Source organism: Panthera uncia, assembly GCF_023721935.1.
Source record: "Panthera uncia isolate 11264 chromosome B2 unlocalized genomic scaffold, Puncia_PCG_1.0 HiC_scaffold_24, whole genome shotgun sequence".
In the NCBI taxonomy this organism is placed as follows: domain Eukaryota; kingdom Metazoa; phylum Chordata; class Mammalia; order Carnivora; family Felidae; genus Panthera; species Panthera uncia.
Genome location: NW_026057580.1, coordinates 66,974,655 through 66,991,318, shown reverse-complemented (window position 1 = coordinate 66,991,318; position 16,664 = coordinate 66,974,655). Strand labels below are relative to the sequence as shown.

At 37.4% G+C, this 16,664-nt stretch overlaps 1 protein-coding gene across 3 annotated transcripts in view; it reads right to left on the bottom strand.

The window, feature by feature from the left end:
- Positions 1-16,664, bottom strand: part of AFG1L (AFG1 like ATPase) — a 195,972-nt gene that overhangs the window by 43,730 nt on the left and 135,578 nt on the right. For all 3 annotated transcript variants that reach the window (XM_049654104.1, XM_049654106.1, XM_049654107.1), the window contains one exon: positions 12,753-12,835. In XM_049654104.1, coding sequence (XP_049510061.1) covers positions 12,753-12,835 — 83 coding nt within the window. The remainder of the gene's footprint in view (positions 1-12,752; positions 12,836-16,664) is intronic.

Sequence of the window (16,664 nt, the reverse complement as noted above, 5' to 3'; positions counted from 1 at the left end):
GGGGGGGGGGGGTGGAGTGTACACAGGGCCCAAGCAGAGTCCAGACTATTTTTCCTTCGTTCTATAACGCCCTGGTAAAATCCACCCATTTCATTGCTTCTGTCACTGTTTGTTAAGCGTGGAAACTGCAGTGCAGGGGCAGGTTTCTACTTTGTGCTAAGTAGTACTGCTGTGTCTTTAAGTCAGAAAAGCCCTGGAATCGACCACTGTTTCATTGCCAGAAAATCTGGCATGAACTCCTACAGGAAACCTGTGAGTACAGTACCCTGGATTAAAAGCCTGATTGCTTTGGAAGTATGAGAACCATGATTTATTTTTCCATATTAAATTAGTAAACAGAAAGGAAAGTAATCAGTCATTCCAATTTTAAGAAAATTTCTATAGCGGAAATCAGGCATTCAACAAAAAACTTGGAGAAATAGAACATGTCAAAAAAGACCTTATTATTGCTGGATCATTTGAAATTCTCAACTAAAATTCCAAAAGAAGTGGAGGTTTCTAGAAGAGGGTCACACATGAATTTAAATGGAAATTAATTTCTTCAAGAACCTCCCACTTCATTAGGATTGACTCAGAGGAACAGAATGCTACCCACACTTTGCCCCTTTATCCCCTTTTTAAAATCAACAGCTTGTTAGGGTATCAACAAGTAGAATAGGGTTGGCTTTCCTTGGTCCCTCTCTCTCCATGTTCTCTATTCCAGAGAGCCAAAGTTGATTCAACGAGGGAGAAATTTCCCCTTCCTCTTAGAGTTCTTGTGCCAAACTTCCCTGGCAGTGAGCCTTCTCACTCTACTGATTCCTTGTGTATTCATGCTGTACAGCTCTTTGTGCTTTTACCAAACATAATCTGGGGCTGGAGGCAGGTCTAAGATTAAGTTGGTTTATATTTGCCTTAATATAAAACAGATTTGGTTGCATTTCAAATCCTGTAGGTTTGTTTTACATAACGGAATCAGTTGTTAGAATGGATTTTGTCCTAGTATTTATCTTCTCAATCACTCAAAGGCTTAATTGACTGTTCAGAGATCCATTTCAATCTCTAAATTTCCCACCATTCTCAATCACCTGGAGAGTAACTTACCTGGTTCCATTAATCTTGACCTGTGTCTAATGCAGAAAGTGGGACCTAGCACCTTTCGCTCTCAAATTCCAGACCTTGACCCCCTCTTCTCAGCCCCCAACTCCATATAAAATTTCTACTAAATCTAAATATTGCATTTCCCCACAAATAAGTCAGTGGTGTAACATGCAGACCTGCAACTTGGTAGATACAATAATATTTCCTTTTCATAAAATTTAAGAAAAGCTAGAATGACTGAAGATTACAAAAATAAATAAATAAAAACGAGGAAGAAGCTAGGGAGCAAAAAGCTCTGACTCCTCTTCAGGAGAAGAAAACAGTCCTATCCATCTGGGAAAGGGAGGACAAGGGAGTTTTAACAGTTAAAAAAGTACACAGCAAGGAACTAAAGACCAAGGACTTTTGCCAGATCAACTTTCCTAATGTTGAAGACTGACCTTTATACACATGTAATCTATTTGAAGATGAAATAAAAAAGAATATAAGAATTCTATGGAAATCTAAGAACTTTATTCTGTACTTTTACAGGTGTAAGCATACATATAATTTACTCGTGTACACATTGTGTATATAGCTTATTTACACTTTACTAGATGAAGACAGCCATGTAGTTGAATACTTTGTCAGTGTGTTTAGCTGGAAATGGTGGGCCAGCTCTATTCTGGTCCTGTCTGGCCTGCGGAAAATAAACACTGTGATATGCTATTGTCAAATTACCATTCAATAAAAGCATGGAAGATAAAAGTTATGCTGAGCTGACTGATGGAATCTGATACCGAAGTCTATACAAGATGAGTTTCTTTTGCGGCTATACCACTTTTTAGGAGGTATTTCAAATATTTCCAAATCTTTGAAATTGTTAATTCAGTACTCCCTAAGTTAATAAAAGATTAATAAATATTTAAGTGCACATCTAAATTATGTCCAAAAGGACAATTTTGTGATTTTAACAGACGTAATAGCCTACCTATGTCCTACAGGATATAAAGCAGAAAGTTGTTGTTACTTACTAACATACAATTATAAGTTTATAATGTCACAGAGCCTTACTTATTCATAAAATATCAATAGGGGTTCTTATAAGAAAGATATTGTACATCTACTTTTGAGAACCAACTATATTCCTCCACCATAGAGCACTTTTTTTTTCCTACAGGTGGCCTGAGAATACAGACTTATTACCATTATTGGCCTTTTAATCTCAAAACATATAGTAGCATACAATGCTTCATTTTGAATTTGAGACATTTCAGTTTGATGAAACTTTATACTTCTCAGAGATAAATAGCTCTTCACTAAAAGAAATACAAAAAAAAAATAGTGAAGAAAATAAAAGATTAAAATTTACACTAAAAATATTCACTTAATGTAAAAACAGTAAAAGGAAGAACCAACAAAGAAAAAAGGCATGAAACATAAAGTAAAAGAGCAAGTGTAAATCCAACTATATCAATAATACTATAACTTGTGAATGGATTAAACAATTCAGTTGAAAGGCAGAGACTATGCATGAATAAAAAGCAAGATCCAACAATATATTGTCTATATGAGGTATGCTTTAGGTTTCAATATGCAACTAGGTTGAAAGTAAAAACACAAGGAAAAAAAAACGTATCAACACAAAGAGCAACCACTACTAACATTAGACAACACAGACTTTTTTTATTTTTTTTTAACGTTTATTTTATTTTTGAGACAGAGAGAGACAGAGCATGAACGGGGGAGGGGCAGAGAGAGAGGGAGACACAGAATCGGAAGCAGGCTCCAGGCTCTGAGCCATCAGCCCAGAGCCCAACGTGGGGCTCGAACTCACGGACCGTGAGATCGTGACCTGAGCTGAAGTCGGACGCTTAACCGACTGAGCCACCCAGGTGCCCCCAGACAACACAGACTTTAAAACAAAAAATGTGATTTGAGATTAAAAGGGAATTTCATAATGATAAACTTCAATACATAAGGATAAATATAACAATTACAAACATACGTACCTAACAACTGAGCCCCAAAATACATGAGGCAAAAACTGACATAAGTGAAGGGAGAAATAGACAATGTAGCATAATAGTTGGGAGACTTGAATATCCAACTTTTTTTTCAACTTTTTAATTAAGATTTTATTTTTAAGTAATCTCTACACCCAATGTGGGGCTTTAACTTACAACCCCAAGATCAAGAGTCACATGATGTACAGAGTGGGCCAGCCTGGCACTCCCAACTTTCAATAAGAATACAACAATTAAGGAGAAGATCAAAGGAAATATAAAACTTAGAATACAACTGGGGTGCCTAGGTGGCTCAGTCAGTTAAGTGTCCAACTTTGGCCTAGGTCGTCATCTTGCAGTTTGTGAGTTCGAGCCCCGTGTCAGGCTCTGTGGTGACAGTTCAGAGCCTGGAGCCTGCTTCAGATTCAGTGTGTGTGTCTCTCTCTGTCCCTCCTCTGTTCATCTCCTCTCTCTCTCTCTCTCTCTCTCTCTCTCTCTCTCTCTCTCAAAAATAAACATAAAAAAAAAGAAAAACTTAGAATACAATATACACTAACTAAACCTAACATACATCTATACAAACAATCCACTCAATTACAGCAGAATACACATTATTCTCAAGTGTATATGGCACATTCTGAAGGAAAGATCATATCCTAGCCCATAAAGCAAGCCTTAATAATTAAAAAAGGTTAAATTAGGGGCACCTGGGTGGCCCAGTCAGTTAAGTGTCGGACTTCAGCTCAGGTCACAATCTCACGGTTCATGGGTTCGAGCCCTGCATCAGGCTCTGTGCTGACAGCTCAGAGCCTGGAGCCTGCTTTCCATTCTGTGTCTCCCTCTCTCTCTGCCCCTCCCCTTCTCACACTCTGTCTCTCTCTCATGGCAATAAACATTTTAAAAAATGTTTTAATTAGAAAAAAAGAGATTAAATTATATGAAGTATGTTTTTCAATCACAATGGAGTAAATTAGAAATAACAGAAAGGTATTTTGGAATCACAAATATATGAAAATTAAACTGTACACTCCTAAATGAAACAAGTGGGGAAAAGAAACAGAAATCAAAAAGAAATTAGAAAATACTTTGGGGGCGCCTGGGTGGCTCAGTTGGTTAAGTGTCTGACTTACTCTAAACTCTGAAGCAACCACAAAAAAAAACAAGCTAATATAAGATATAAAATGGAATCTTAAAAATAAAACAAGTCAGAAAAAGAGGTAAATGGGAAGAACAGAAAAAATAAATGGCATATTTAAACCCAACCATAGCAATAATCACATTAAATGTAAATGGTTTAAACAACCTCATTAAAGGAAGAGAATGTCAGGGCACCTGTGTGGCTCAGTCAAGCATGTGACTATCGGTTTTGGTTCAGATCATGATCTCACAGGTTTGTGAGATCAAACCCCACATTGGGCTCTGCACTGACAGCATGGAGCCTGCTGGGGATTCTCTCTCTCTCTCTCCCTCTCTGCCCCTGCCCCACTTGTGCTCTCTCTTTCTCAAAAATAAACATTAAAAAAAGAAAGAAAGAGAATGTCAGATTACATAAAAAATAAATTCCCTACCATGTATTGCTTACAAGAAACCATTTTAAGTATAATGAGACAGATAGGTTGCAAGACAAGGATGGGAAAAGATAGATCACATAAATGCTAATTTTAAAAAGCTGAAGTGGCTACACTGATACTAAGCATAGACTTCAGAGCAAGATTTATAGAATAGGCAATCAACTGCTGGTGGGAATGCAAACTGGTGCAGCCACTCTGGAAAACAGTATGGAGTTTCCTCAAAAAGGTAAAAATAAAACTACCCTATGACCCAGCAATTGCATTACTAGGTATTTATCCAAAGGATACAGGAGTGTTGATTTGAAGGGGCATATGCACCCCAGTGTTTATCGTAGCACTATCAACAATAGCCAAAGTACAGAAAGAGCCCAAATGTCCATAGACTGATGAATGGATAAATACACACACACACACACACACACACACACACACACACACACAATGGAATATTACTCAGCAATCAAAAAGAATGAAATCTTGCCATTCGCAACAATGTGGATGGAACTAGAGTGTAATATGCTAAGCGAAATAAATCAGAGAAAGACAAACATAAGATTTCACTCATATGTGGAATTTAAGAAACAAAACAGATGACCATGGGGGAAGGGAAGCAAAAACAAGATAAAAAAAAGAGAGGGAGGCAAACTATAAGAGACTCTTAAATACAGAGAACAAACCGAGGGGTGCTGGTGGGGTGTTGTGTGAGAGGATGGGATAGGATAAATGGATGAGAGGCATTAAGCAGGGCACTTGTTGGGATGAGCACTGGGTGTTAAATGTAAGTGATGAATCACTAAATTCTATTCCTGAAATCATAGTTACATATATGTTAACTAACTTGGATTAAAAAAAATCCTAATGTTATCATCTTTGTGGATGTTATATTTAGTATATATTACAGTAACTACTTTAATTGCTCTTGATGCTTTTTAAAATTAATAAATTAAAAAACATAAGTCAAAAAGAAACAAAAAACAAAAAAGAATTAGAATGGAGCACCAAATGTTGTATGAAGTGTTGAATCACTATATTGTACACCTGAAACTAATATTACACTGTATGTTAACTGGAATTTAAGTAAAAACTTTAAAAAAATAAAAAGAAGGGGGAAGGAGAAAAACAAAGAAAAGAAAAGGCAATCAACGTATGTATAGAAAAATCATCAAATGTTTGAAAGCTAAACAACACATTTTAAAACAATCCATGGGTCAAAGAATAAATCACAAGGGAAAACAGGACATACTGAAATGTATGACATGCAATTAATATAGTACTCAGAAGAAAATTTATAGCATTAAAATGCTATATAAAAAGAGCAGGGGGTGCCTGGGTGGCTCAGTTGGTTAAGCAGTCAACTCTTGATTTTGGTTCAGGTCATGATCTCAAGGTTCATACGATGAAGCCCTCCATAAGGCTCCACGCTGACAGTGCAGAGCCTGCTTAGGATTCTTTCTCCCTCTCTCTCCGTCCTTCTCCCGCTCATGCGCATATGCACACTCTCTCTCACTCTCAAAATAAATAATAAAAAACTGAAAAAAAAGGACAAAGTTTTAAAATCAAGGACTTAAATTTCTATCTTTAAAAACTAGAAAAAGAAAAGCAAATTAAATCCAAACTAAGCAGAATAAAATTAATGATAAAGAAAAGTGCCAAAATCAATGAAATAGAAAACAGAAAGCAATGGAGAAAATCAATATAACAAAAGCTGTTTCTTTAGAATCAAAAGAATTAATAAAATTCCTGCCAGTATGATCAGAAAAGATAAGATTCTGTATCTTTAAAAAAAAAAAAAACTTTATAATGGGAAATTTCACACATACACACATATAGAGATAGTAGTATAATAAACTCAACATAAACAATCACCCACTCAACTCATAGCCAATGTTGTTTCATCTAAACCACTTCCCTCCCATAATTCTCTCACCTTGGATTATTCTGAAGCAAATCCCACACACTGTATTATTCTATCTGTAAATATTTTAGTTCATGAATATGATGACCTCATAAGTGTATAAACCGATATGTTCTGTGTTATCATGCTACAAAGGAATAAAGTTTAATCTGTAAACATCAAAAATGTCCCAACCATCTTATTCCCTTCCCCAGGCTTAAGGATTAGCCACATCAACAATCTTAACCCCATGAAGGTAGTTTAACTGCCAGAGGGAGAAATTCTGTTCCTTACCCTTTAAGGAACAGATTTCGGGAAGGCCTAGTGTCTGGTCTTGATGAAGGATTAGAAACTGAGCTTTGATTCACACTGATTGACAGTGAACATTCAGGCATATCCTAGAGTTTGCACGTGGTCGCTGTACCTGGTGAGCAGCCTTGTACAATAGCCAGAGTCTCCACAACAGTCAGGATTCACCAGGAGGGTGTAAGCCTCCCTGCTTCCCCGCCACCCCCCTCCCCCCACCTACCAACCCAAGAATGACAAAGGTGACCTGATGGGATCTTTGTCCTTGTCAGCTACTGGGCCCTCACGTGTCAGAAAAACTTACAACTTCAAATGAGAATATGCTATGTCATCCTCTGTTTTTGTGCAACTATCACCACATGGATATGTTTCTGTAGCCTTTGCCACTAAACAAATGTTATATTCTTGAACTATGTAGTGTTTTCCCTTCAATACTATCAATACTCCATTGTGACACCATGAAAACTAGTGTCAGAAGTAGGAATAATATGAATGTAGAAGACTCTTAAAAGACACGTGAAGAGTATTCAGGGAACTAAAGGGAAAAGAATACAGTGGGCCCATATCTGGCACTGGACTATAAAAACTTACAGATGATGAGAGAAAAACTGTTTCAAAGAGGGATGTACACAGCCTGCTATTGGGACTCTGGGCAGTCAGGTACGTGAAACTGAAATTACAGTCTAAAAGGAAAGGAGCTAGACTTAACAGTTTTTACATTGCTTCTATTGGCAGATGTTTTAGAGGGTCTTCAGTGGGAATTGGAACAGGAAATGACTGGGTTGGTACTCTAACCTGGTAAGAAAAACTAAGACTGACACTGTAAATTCCAATGTCCGGGACAGAGACATCTGGAATGGTAATGATGGGGAATGAGGAGAAGGTCCCAGGATGTCCTAGAGACTGTGAAGTAGACGGTGGCAACTTCCCAGACAGAAGAGAGCTCTCCGCCAAAATTGTAGGCATGAAAAGATATGACAACAGAGCTAAGAAATGTTTTCAGTTTTCACTGATCTGGTTCTCTCAGTTGAGGGAAGAATGTGTGTAGGGACTACCACAGGCAAGAAATATGAAGTTTTTAATCGCAGGGAAGTATGTTTTAACATGTGTGAGCACCAGTCTTTGTTTTCACAGACCCTTCTCCCTCAAACAGAGCTGTAACCTTAAAGCTGTGTGGTTTGGGGCAGCAAACTCTTTTTTTTTTTTAATGTTCAAAATATATTCTCAAAAATTATTTTCTATTTGGGATAAATATTTCCCAAGCGGGAGATTAAGAGTACTTGAGTCATGAAATGTCTATTGGTAAAAGAAGAAACTTCTTTTCGAACTAGGTTCAAAAGAAAGATAAATACATGTACTATATTAAGCCAGGTAAAAAATATGTGAATATTTGGGCTTTGCCTAAAAGTTGTAACATATTTTTCATCATTTCAATATGATCCATAGCTCCCATAAACATGAAAGTGAGATGGTTTTGAGACAATTTAATTAAAATATTAAATAAGTGAATAATGTGGTTAGATATAATTTCTAGAAGTGGTGGATGATTTGGTGGATAGGAGCCAAAAGAAATGAAGGGAGAAAGCCTAGCTTCTTTAAGGTTAAAACTCTGGTTAATGTCCCCTATTGGGAGAAACGGTCCTCCACGGGTCTCTCACTCACCTGTACATTTTGCTAAGCACACCAAGAATGCGAGGCTCTGAACATATCTCAAGGTTGTGTTTGGCACGAGAAACCTTAAGAAATGAGGCAATGTCTCCCTTGACACAAAAAACAGGCTTGCTTACTTCTGGCTATAACATGGTATGTTCTCTAAGCTCAGAGTTCCTCTACTATAATACAGTTCACTGCCTAAACAGGTATTTATCTGGGCCCTTGGCAAAATTCCCCATTCTCCCCACAATGGGACTACAGGGCAAGGAGGGCACTAACCAACACACAACATGCTCTCTATGACAAGGGCAGTAAAATCCTTTGTCTCTGAACCGGCCTCTAGTATCTTCTGTCAGCATCCATGAAACCATACCAGGCAAACGTATTAGCCGTTAAGTAGGATGAAATCAAATTCCAGACCTGTTACTTTCTCCCCACCCCTTTTGGTTCAGTTTAGAGTCTTCCACTGAGGCCATGGCCTCTGTGCTGGGGGTGGGGTGTTTGTACGTGACTGTGACAAAGATACGATGTTTGAATAGGAACCCACTCGCCACTCCCAACCCTAGTTTCTTCAACAGACTTAGAAAAAAGAATCTATACTACTCAGTTCCTGAATGAAAAAAGCAAAAGAGAGAAAGAATGAGGGAGTCGAACATGATCTGACCTTCTCTAGCCATGAAAAACCGTTAACTACTCACAGAAGTGACAGCAAAATAGCCTGGGGCAGCATCCCATGTACCCCTCGGCAGTGGTGTTTCCTGTCTGAAAAGAGATGCTCGTTGCATATAAAAAATGATAACCTCACTGTCACTAGCTCTTAAGCAGAGAGCTAATCTGAAGCACTAAAATTCTCTGGAAGGCACGGGATAGGGCCACCCTTGGTAAATACCAGGCAGTTCAAAAACATTACTGGCCTAAGCCCCCACCCAAATACAAACAGGAAGCCCAATGCTTAGTCGACCTGTTTGGATTTTGGCAGACCATATTCCACACATGGGATTCTTATTGAGCCCAATCCACCAAGTAACCAGGAAGAGAATGGCTTTGTGCTCATCTCTGAGGTAAGCATGCAATTCTCACACAATGAAAACTTGGGACAACGACAGGTGTTTTAATTTCTGCAAAAGTTCATATATCTGGACTCAAGCTTCCTATCATTTGTAACTTGCTAAATTTAAAGTTTCTGAGTTTATTTTATAGAAGATTAAAAACTTCTTTGGATGGGTCCAAAACATCTGGAACTTATTTATAAAGGTACTGGAAGATTTCTACATTTAATGTGATATAAAACTACAACTGAAATAGATTACATACAAACACATAATGTCTTACAGGAATTAGTTCTTGTGTAACCCAGACAATATTATGAACCATAAAAAGTGTTCCATGTCAGGGGTGCCTGGGGGGCTCAGTCCGTTAAGCATCTGACTCTTGGTTTCAGCTCAGGTCATGATCTCATGATTCGTGACCTTGAGCCCCCGACGGGATCTGCGCTGACAGAGCGGGGCCTGCTTGGTATTTTGTCTCCCTCTCTCTCTCTCTCTGCCCCTCCCCCGCTTGTTCTCTATATTTCTATCAAAATAAATAAAAAATAAACTTAAAGACATATATATTAAAAAGTGTTCCATGTCAACTTTTGGGATAGTTTTTAAAATCTCTGGTAATTCTTGGTATTATTTGGATTGTGTTTGAGGACATTTTGAATCAGCTTTTTGAAAGTTAGACTAATAAAATACTGAATTAATGAATATTTCTATTCAATTAAAAATTATATATAGGATTTTGCTTGTATGAAATTCTGAGACAGTGCTTGGTGTTCCCCTGGAGGGAAGCTAGAATTCTGTTTTTCTTTTTTGGCAGTTGGGGGGCCAGTGAGATTGACAGAGGAGGAGTCTGAACTTGCATATATAGGAATGAGTACCAGATGTTCAGAGAGAGGGTAATAAAGAGAAACACATGCTATAATAGGACAATATATAGCATGGTACATTAAAAAGCTGCTATGTGGGAACTAATTTGGATGTAAATTTTAAAAAATTAAAAATAAAATTAAAAATAAGGAAAAGAACGAAAGAGAAAAAAAAGAAAAAAAAGAATAAAAAAAGAAAATTAAAAAAACCTGTTATGTGGGAAATTAATAAGTTTCCCTATAAGAACAAGATCAAAAGTGGGACGCCTGGGTGGCTTAGGTGGTTGAGCATCCCACTTTGGCTCAGGTCATGATCTCACAGCTTATGGGTTCGAGTCCCATGTCAGGCTCTGTGTTGACAGGCTCAGAGCCTAGAGCTTGCTTCGGATTCTGTGTCTCCCTCTCTCTCTGCCCTTTCCCCACTCATGCTCTCTCTGTCTCTCAAAAATAAACATTTAAAAAAATTTTTTTTAATTAAAAGCAAAAAGGAACAAGATCAAAAGAAACCTAATTAAATCAGAAATGTTAACATGACCCTAGGAAATTTTCTTTTACTCTGTCATGAAAGAAGTACTACATAAGGGCTCATGTGAAACAATATAAATTACATACCCAGCACCCTGTCTTGGTATCTAATATTATTCTCCCACTTCTGAGATGATTTTAATTCCTGATTCTCCTCAGGAACACATATCTGCCTTACCCTCTGAGTGAGGTGTGCCTCTAGACTCTTTATTTTTGGTTATCAGATTATGGTGAAGCCCTTTTGATAATAAATGCATGAACAAAATCTACCTTCCCTGAGGATTAAATGAATTTATATATTTTTAAGAAAGTTGATCCAGAGTTTCATTCCTGGACTCTGAGACATTGTTAGATATTGTTTTCCTCCAATGTATGTTTTAAGTACAAACCTGAATTTCATTGTGTTAAAACTGTATTTCATCAGGAAAAGGAAGAGGCAGCCTTAGAGAGAAGGTCAGAGAGAAAATGGCCACGCTCCAAATAAAAGCAGCTTTCCACCTCCTGTCAATTCCACCAAGACCTCTCTAGCATAAACAAATTTCATGATTTAGACTCTTACCTAAGGAATTTCCCATTAGGAAAATGCTTTAATTCTTCCACATAAGGATACATTTTGTAGGAAAACAGGGAACAAGGATTACCTCCTTTGAAAAAGAATGCAGAGAATAATACGATACTAATTTCTAAGTACCACACAATCTGGAATATCACGAAATAGATAGCAAGGAATTGGGGAAAGATTGCAAATATCAGAAGAATTTAAAAACCAGAAAACACAAACATGAAAGAAACAGAGGGGGGAAAAAGGTCCAAGTTAAAGCAGAAAAAAAGTGCTGTAAGAATTTTTAAAAATTATAAAGTACTTTAAAGACAAAGTACTTAAGGGCACACGAAGAACCTCCTATAATAATCATCAGAATCTGAATAATAAACTGAAATAGTTCCCCTCGGTACACTGTAAAGTATGCAGTTTTAATTATGTGATTTTTCCAGCTAATTTCTACTTCAAAAACAGTAAAGTACTTCTGCTTACAAGGTGGCAGAGACAAGAACTTTTCTGAACCTCTCATATACACATTGTCATCAAAATTTAAATGAGGAGAAACATGCCTTTGAGTTAAATCACAATTAGCCCTCAGACAGATCTGTTTTTTGGAAACCCACTGTGTGCCAAACACTGGTGGCCTGCACTAAACAACAGTTTATGTTTGTAAAGCACTTGTCCCTTTTCAGGTTCTCACAAATGACATTTTAAAACCAAGTATTTGTTTTCCAGCATTAATAGCACATGCTGAATGCATCTATTATTATAAATTGCCCCTACTCAGGAAAGTCTTAGTTTTCAAAAGATAAAATATATCCTGATTTTACTTGTGTATATATGTTTTACATAGTTGTGCATGGAAGTCAATCAACAATGATAAATACAAACAGATTGTCCAACAAAATAAAACAACAATTTTTGGGGAAAAGAAATGGCACATTTGTCAGGAGATATCCACAAATAATTAATTACTTTCACACAATAAAGATGTTCTCTTAATACCAGAGTCTCATAAGAGGATTCTCATTACTTCCTAACCATCTGTCATCACTCCTCCCCAAAAAACTAATTAGGGTTTCATCCAATCACACATTATAAATCATGCAAATGTGGATGGCAAAAAACACAGTTTAAAGAAGTTAACATTATAACATTTTCTATTTTAAAAATCATGGGCTTCAGAACTAGCCTTTCAGGCTTTAATAATTACCCTGCTTATTTTTCTCTTCTTTTCCTGATTAATTATTAGATAATAAATTTAGAAAATTGAACTTAAGAAACTTACAGATAGTAGAGTTTTCCTGCAGCAGGAAGTTCCCTTTTCCGGTAATCTATCCCAGAATCTAGCTGGACAGTCTTACAGTATTCCTACAATCCAAACACATAAATATCTTCTTAAACAAGTGGTGCTTTAGAATTATGATCTCTCTGCTATCCTTTTCCTTTCTTAAAATTTAAAAAATTTTTCCTCAATAAAACAATGAGTTTAGGACAAAACAATATAAGTCATGGAAGATTCATAAAAATTGAATATTAAGTATATATCAAGCCCCCAAAAAATCAGTTCAAGAAAGTTAAGATTTGCAGCATGCCTTTCTGAAAGTTTGCTAAAACAGTGCTATCAGCAAACTCCCCACATAACTGCATTCCATTAAAAAAATTTGATTTTTTAATTAAAATTTTTTATAATTTTATTTTTTTTAATTTAAAAAATTTGTTTAGGTTATTTATTTTTGATACAGAGAGAGCATGCGCACAAGTTGGGAAGGGGCAGAGAGAGAGGGAGACACAGAATCTGAAGCCGGTTCCAGGCTCTGAGCTGTCAGCACAGTGCCCAACGTGGGGCTTGAACTCATGGATCATGACCTTAGCTGAAATCAGACACTTAACCGACTGAGCCACCCAGGCGCCCCTCATTAAAAATTTTTAAATCCCAATTTCTGTTACCAGGAAATAAGGAGCTACAGGCTATCAAAAAGAATAACTCATATGTCTCCAGCACCACAAAGGGAGAGAGTTGGGCCAGAACATTAGTATCCACAATTTAAAGCAAATGATCATATTAAAGTGATGCTGTATGTATACCTGACCTTCACTTCCAAATGACTGCCACCGCCCTTGTCCCTTATTAGTCCCCTTTCCAGTCATCAATGTCATTAGAGTGCTTTCCAGTAGACACCTTCCTTCACCCTGAGTCCCATTCTTCTATTCTCCCTATTCTTTCCTTTCCATTACCCCAGGTTGCAAATGTGCATGGAAACTCACACACACACACACACACACACACACACACACACACCCTGAAACTCCTACTCTAGAAGCTTATGAACTTTTGCTACACCTAGCTTGGTCAACTGGCTTTCTTTTAAGGGGTAAGAGGGGACAAATATATATTTTATACACACACACACACACACACACACACACACACACACACACTCCAGTAGAACAATGGTGAGCAAGGGTTTTCAGAACAAATCAAGAAACATTTCCACGTTGAACTTTTTGTTTTCATCCAAAATGAAAACTGCTCTATGAAAATTCATGAGGAAAAAATCATATTTTAACAACTTCATTACTTTTACTAGTGAAAAACTGCTTTTTGGGGGCCAAGGTAATTGTGGCAAACTGTATTTTCCAAAGATGGCTGCAACTGTCTCTCCATCCCAAAATATTGGGATGTTGATATTCCAACCATCAAGAAGTGGGGGCTATGCTCCCCATCCCCTGAATCTTGTGACTACGATAAGATGATGCTATGCAATAATATCTGATGTGACCTTCAAGGCAGCTTCTTCCTTGTTAGCTGGGACACTTGCTCTAGAACCCTGACCTGCTAGGTAAGCATCAAACTACCTGAAGGCAAGCATGCCAGAGAGAGCTTATAGCAGCCCATACAGAGACGTGACCTGGAGAGACCCTGAGAGGACAGGAAGACAGAGGTGTCTGATCCAGCTGTTCCAGTTGTCACTATGGTACTAAAGGAGCCAGAATTGCCAGCTGAGCCTTTCTCAAATCCCTGATCCACGGAAACCAGGAAAGATAATGAAGCAATATTATCTTAAGCCTCTAGGTTTTTCAGTCATTAGTTACACAGCAGTAGATAATCACAACAGTCATATCTGGGCACGCTGGAAATGTAGCAACATTCTTCTTCTCTGAAATTGCATCCTGGGTTGAACTGCTATCCAAGAGCTGAGAGCTGTTTATCATCAGCACTATAGGCAAGAGATTGTACACAGTGGTAATGAGAATACATTTCTCCTCCTCCTATGCTGCAGCTGCTAAGTGGCTCAAGAGAGTAAGATAGGGTAATCAACAATCCCCCTGGGACTGAGGGGCTTCCCCAAGACTGATAGGCTTTTCTGGATGCAGGACTTTGGGTGCTAACACCAGGACAGTCCTGGTCACCTTAGGAATAACGCAGAAATCTGAGCTAGAAGGCTGGAGTATTTTGATTTATAAGTTAGCAATTGTGAATTTGTTTAGGGATTATTTTATGTCCACAAGAAGAAGGTATTCCCCTGGGGAAGTCTTCAAAGCTGAGCTTTTGAACTCTACCCGTGGCGAACAAGCCCTGACCCTAACAAAGTCATACCACCCTACAATGCTAGACTCATGCAGCCAGTTGGCCTCCCCACACAGACATCCCTAACTTGCCATTCCAAGTTGCTCAAATCCACTCCCCAGGTCTCACTCTCAGGACTCAAGCCCCATAACCAGAAAGGAATATGGTATTGACAAATACATGGACTCTCCTCTTGCCTCAGATGGCTTCTCAACTTTCAGTAATGTGCTAAACTTGGGAAAACAGACACTTCCTCTCCTTGCCCATCCTGCAATTGTGGGGGTTCAGCCATCCAGTACAAAGAGGAGACAACTTGTTTAGGTAGCACTTCATTCTCTGTCTCTCTGAAGGAAATCTGTCCTGTTTTAAGGGCCAGGTTTTCATAAGCCACCTGTACCGCAGGCAATATAATAAATAGTACTGCAATGTGTTCATGTAAGTATATTTACCGAGGTTTTTTATTCCTTTTAAACCACAATTTATCTTCCATGACCCAATACTCCTAATTCAGCCAAAATTTTCCTTCTTTTTTTTTCTATTAAAAAAATAAGGACTAATGGAAGTTACACAAGCTTCAGTTTCTCTTTCTGGGTAACTAACTTCTCTCTCATATGAGTGATTAAGCCCTACCGAATGATTGCATTTGTACATTCACTAATCACCACCGAGGAATACCTAATCAGCAGCAAAAGAACTACAACCAAAGCCCTTAGATTTTAGCTCTTAATTGTCTGACAAATACTAACACTCCATTTATATTTTTAAAGAAAAATAAGCCTCAAATTTTCAGATTTTATTCACTTAAGCTAAGTTCTTCAAAACACTTTGCAGAAGGAGGGTGAAAGCTAAGCAGTTTCCCTGTTAGTGAATCTAGTCAAAAGGGCAAGATCTAATTTCCTAATTTCCAGGGATATTTACAAGACCTGTGACCTCTTATCACCATCTATTTGAAATGAATAAAATTAATCAGCTACCAAAAGAAATTTATTTTAAAATAGTTTGTATATTTACACATACAAAGGACAAATACAATTATACAATCTAAAAATGCAATTAGGAAATTTGGAGAGGAAGTGGAGGGAGGTTAACATACCCATGGGAGCATGTGCATGAGTGAAAGGCCTTGACTTTGCAAAGAAAAATGTACTACTCAAAAACCGTATTCTAGCGGTTTGCATTTTCCTCAAGAGCTATTGTGTATATTTTTAGCAACTGCGAATAATACCATCAGAAAAACAGGCATCCTGCAAAATAACTTTATAAAGCTACTACTGTGGCTTTTCCCTTCCAAATTGGCACAAAAGAACAATAAACATTGTGGAGAAAAGCCTTAAAAACCACAATATATCAACCTCATAAGCAAAAATTGAAATAATAAAGATTTGCCCACCTTAAATACTCTTTACTATAAAAGTAATATTGCTTATTATGGAAAATTTGGAAAAAGAGTAAAATCATATAAGTCAAAGTTTTACGTCTTATCTAAGTGATTATATTAAATAGAAAATTAAAAGATACACATTATTGAAGTTTTTCTTGACAATATTGGACTGATTGGCTTTATAAATTTTTAATAAGTAAGAATAAGTAAGTACTACAAGAAAAAATGTCTGAGGCCTTTCTACTTCC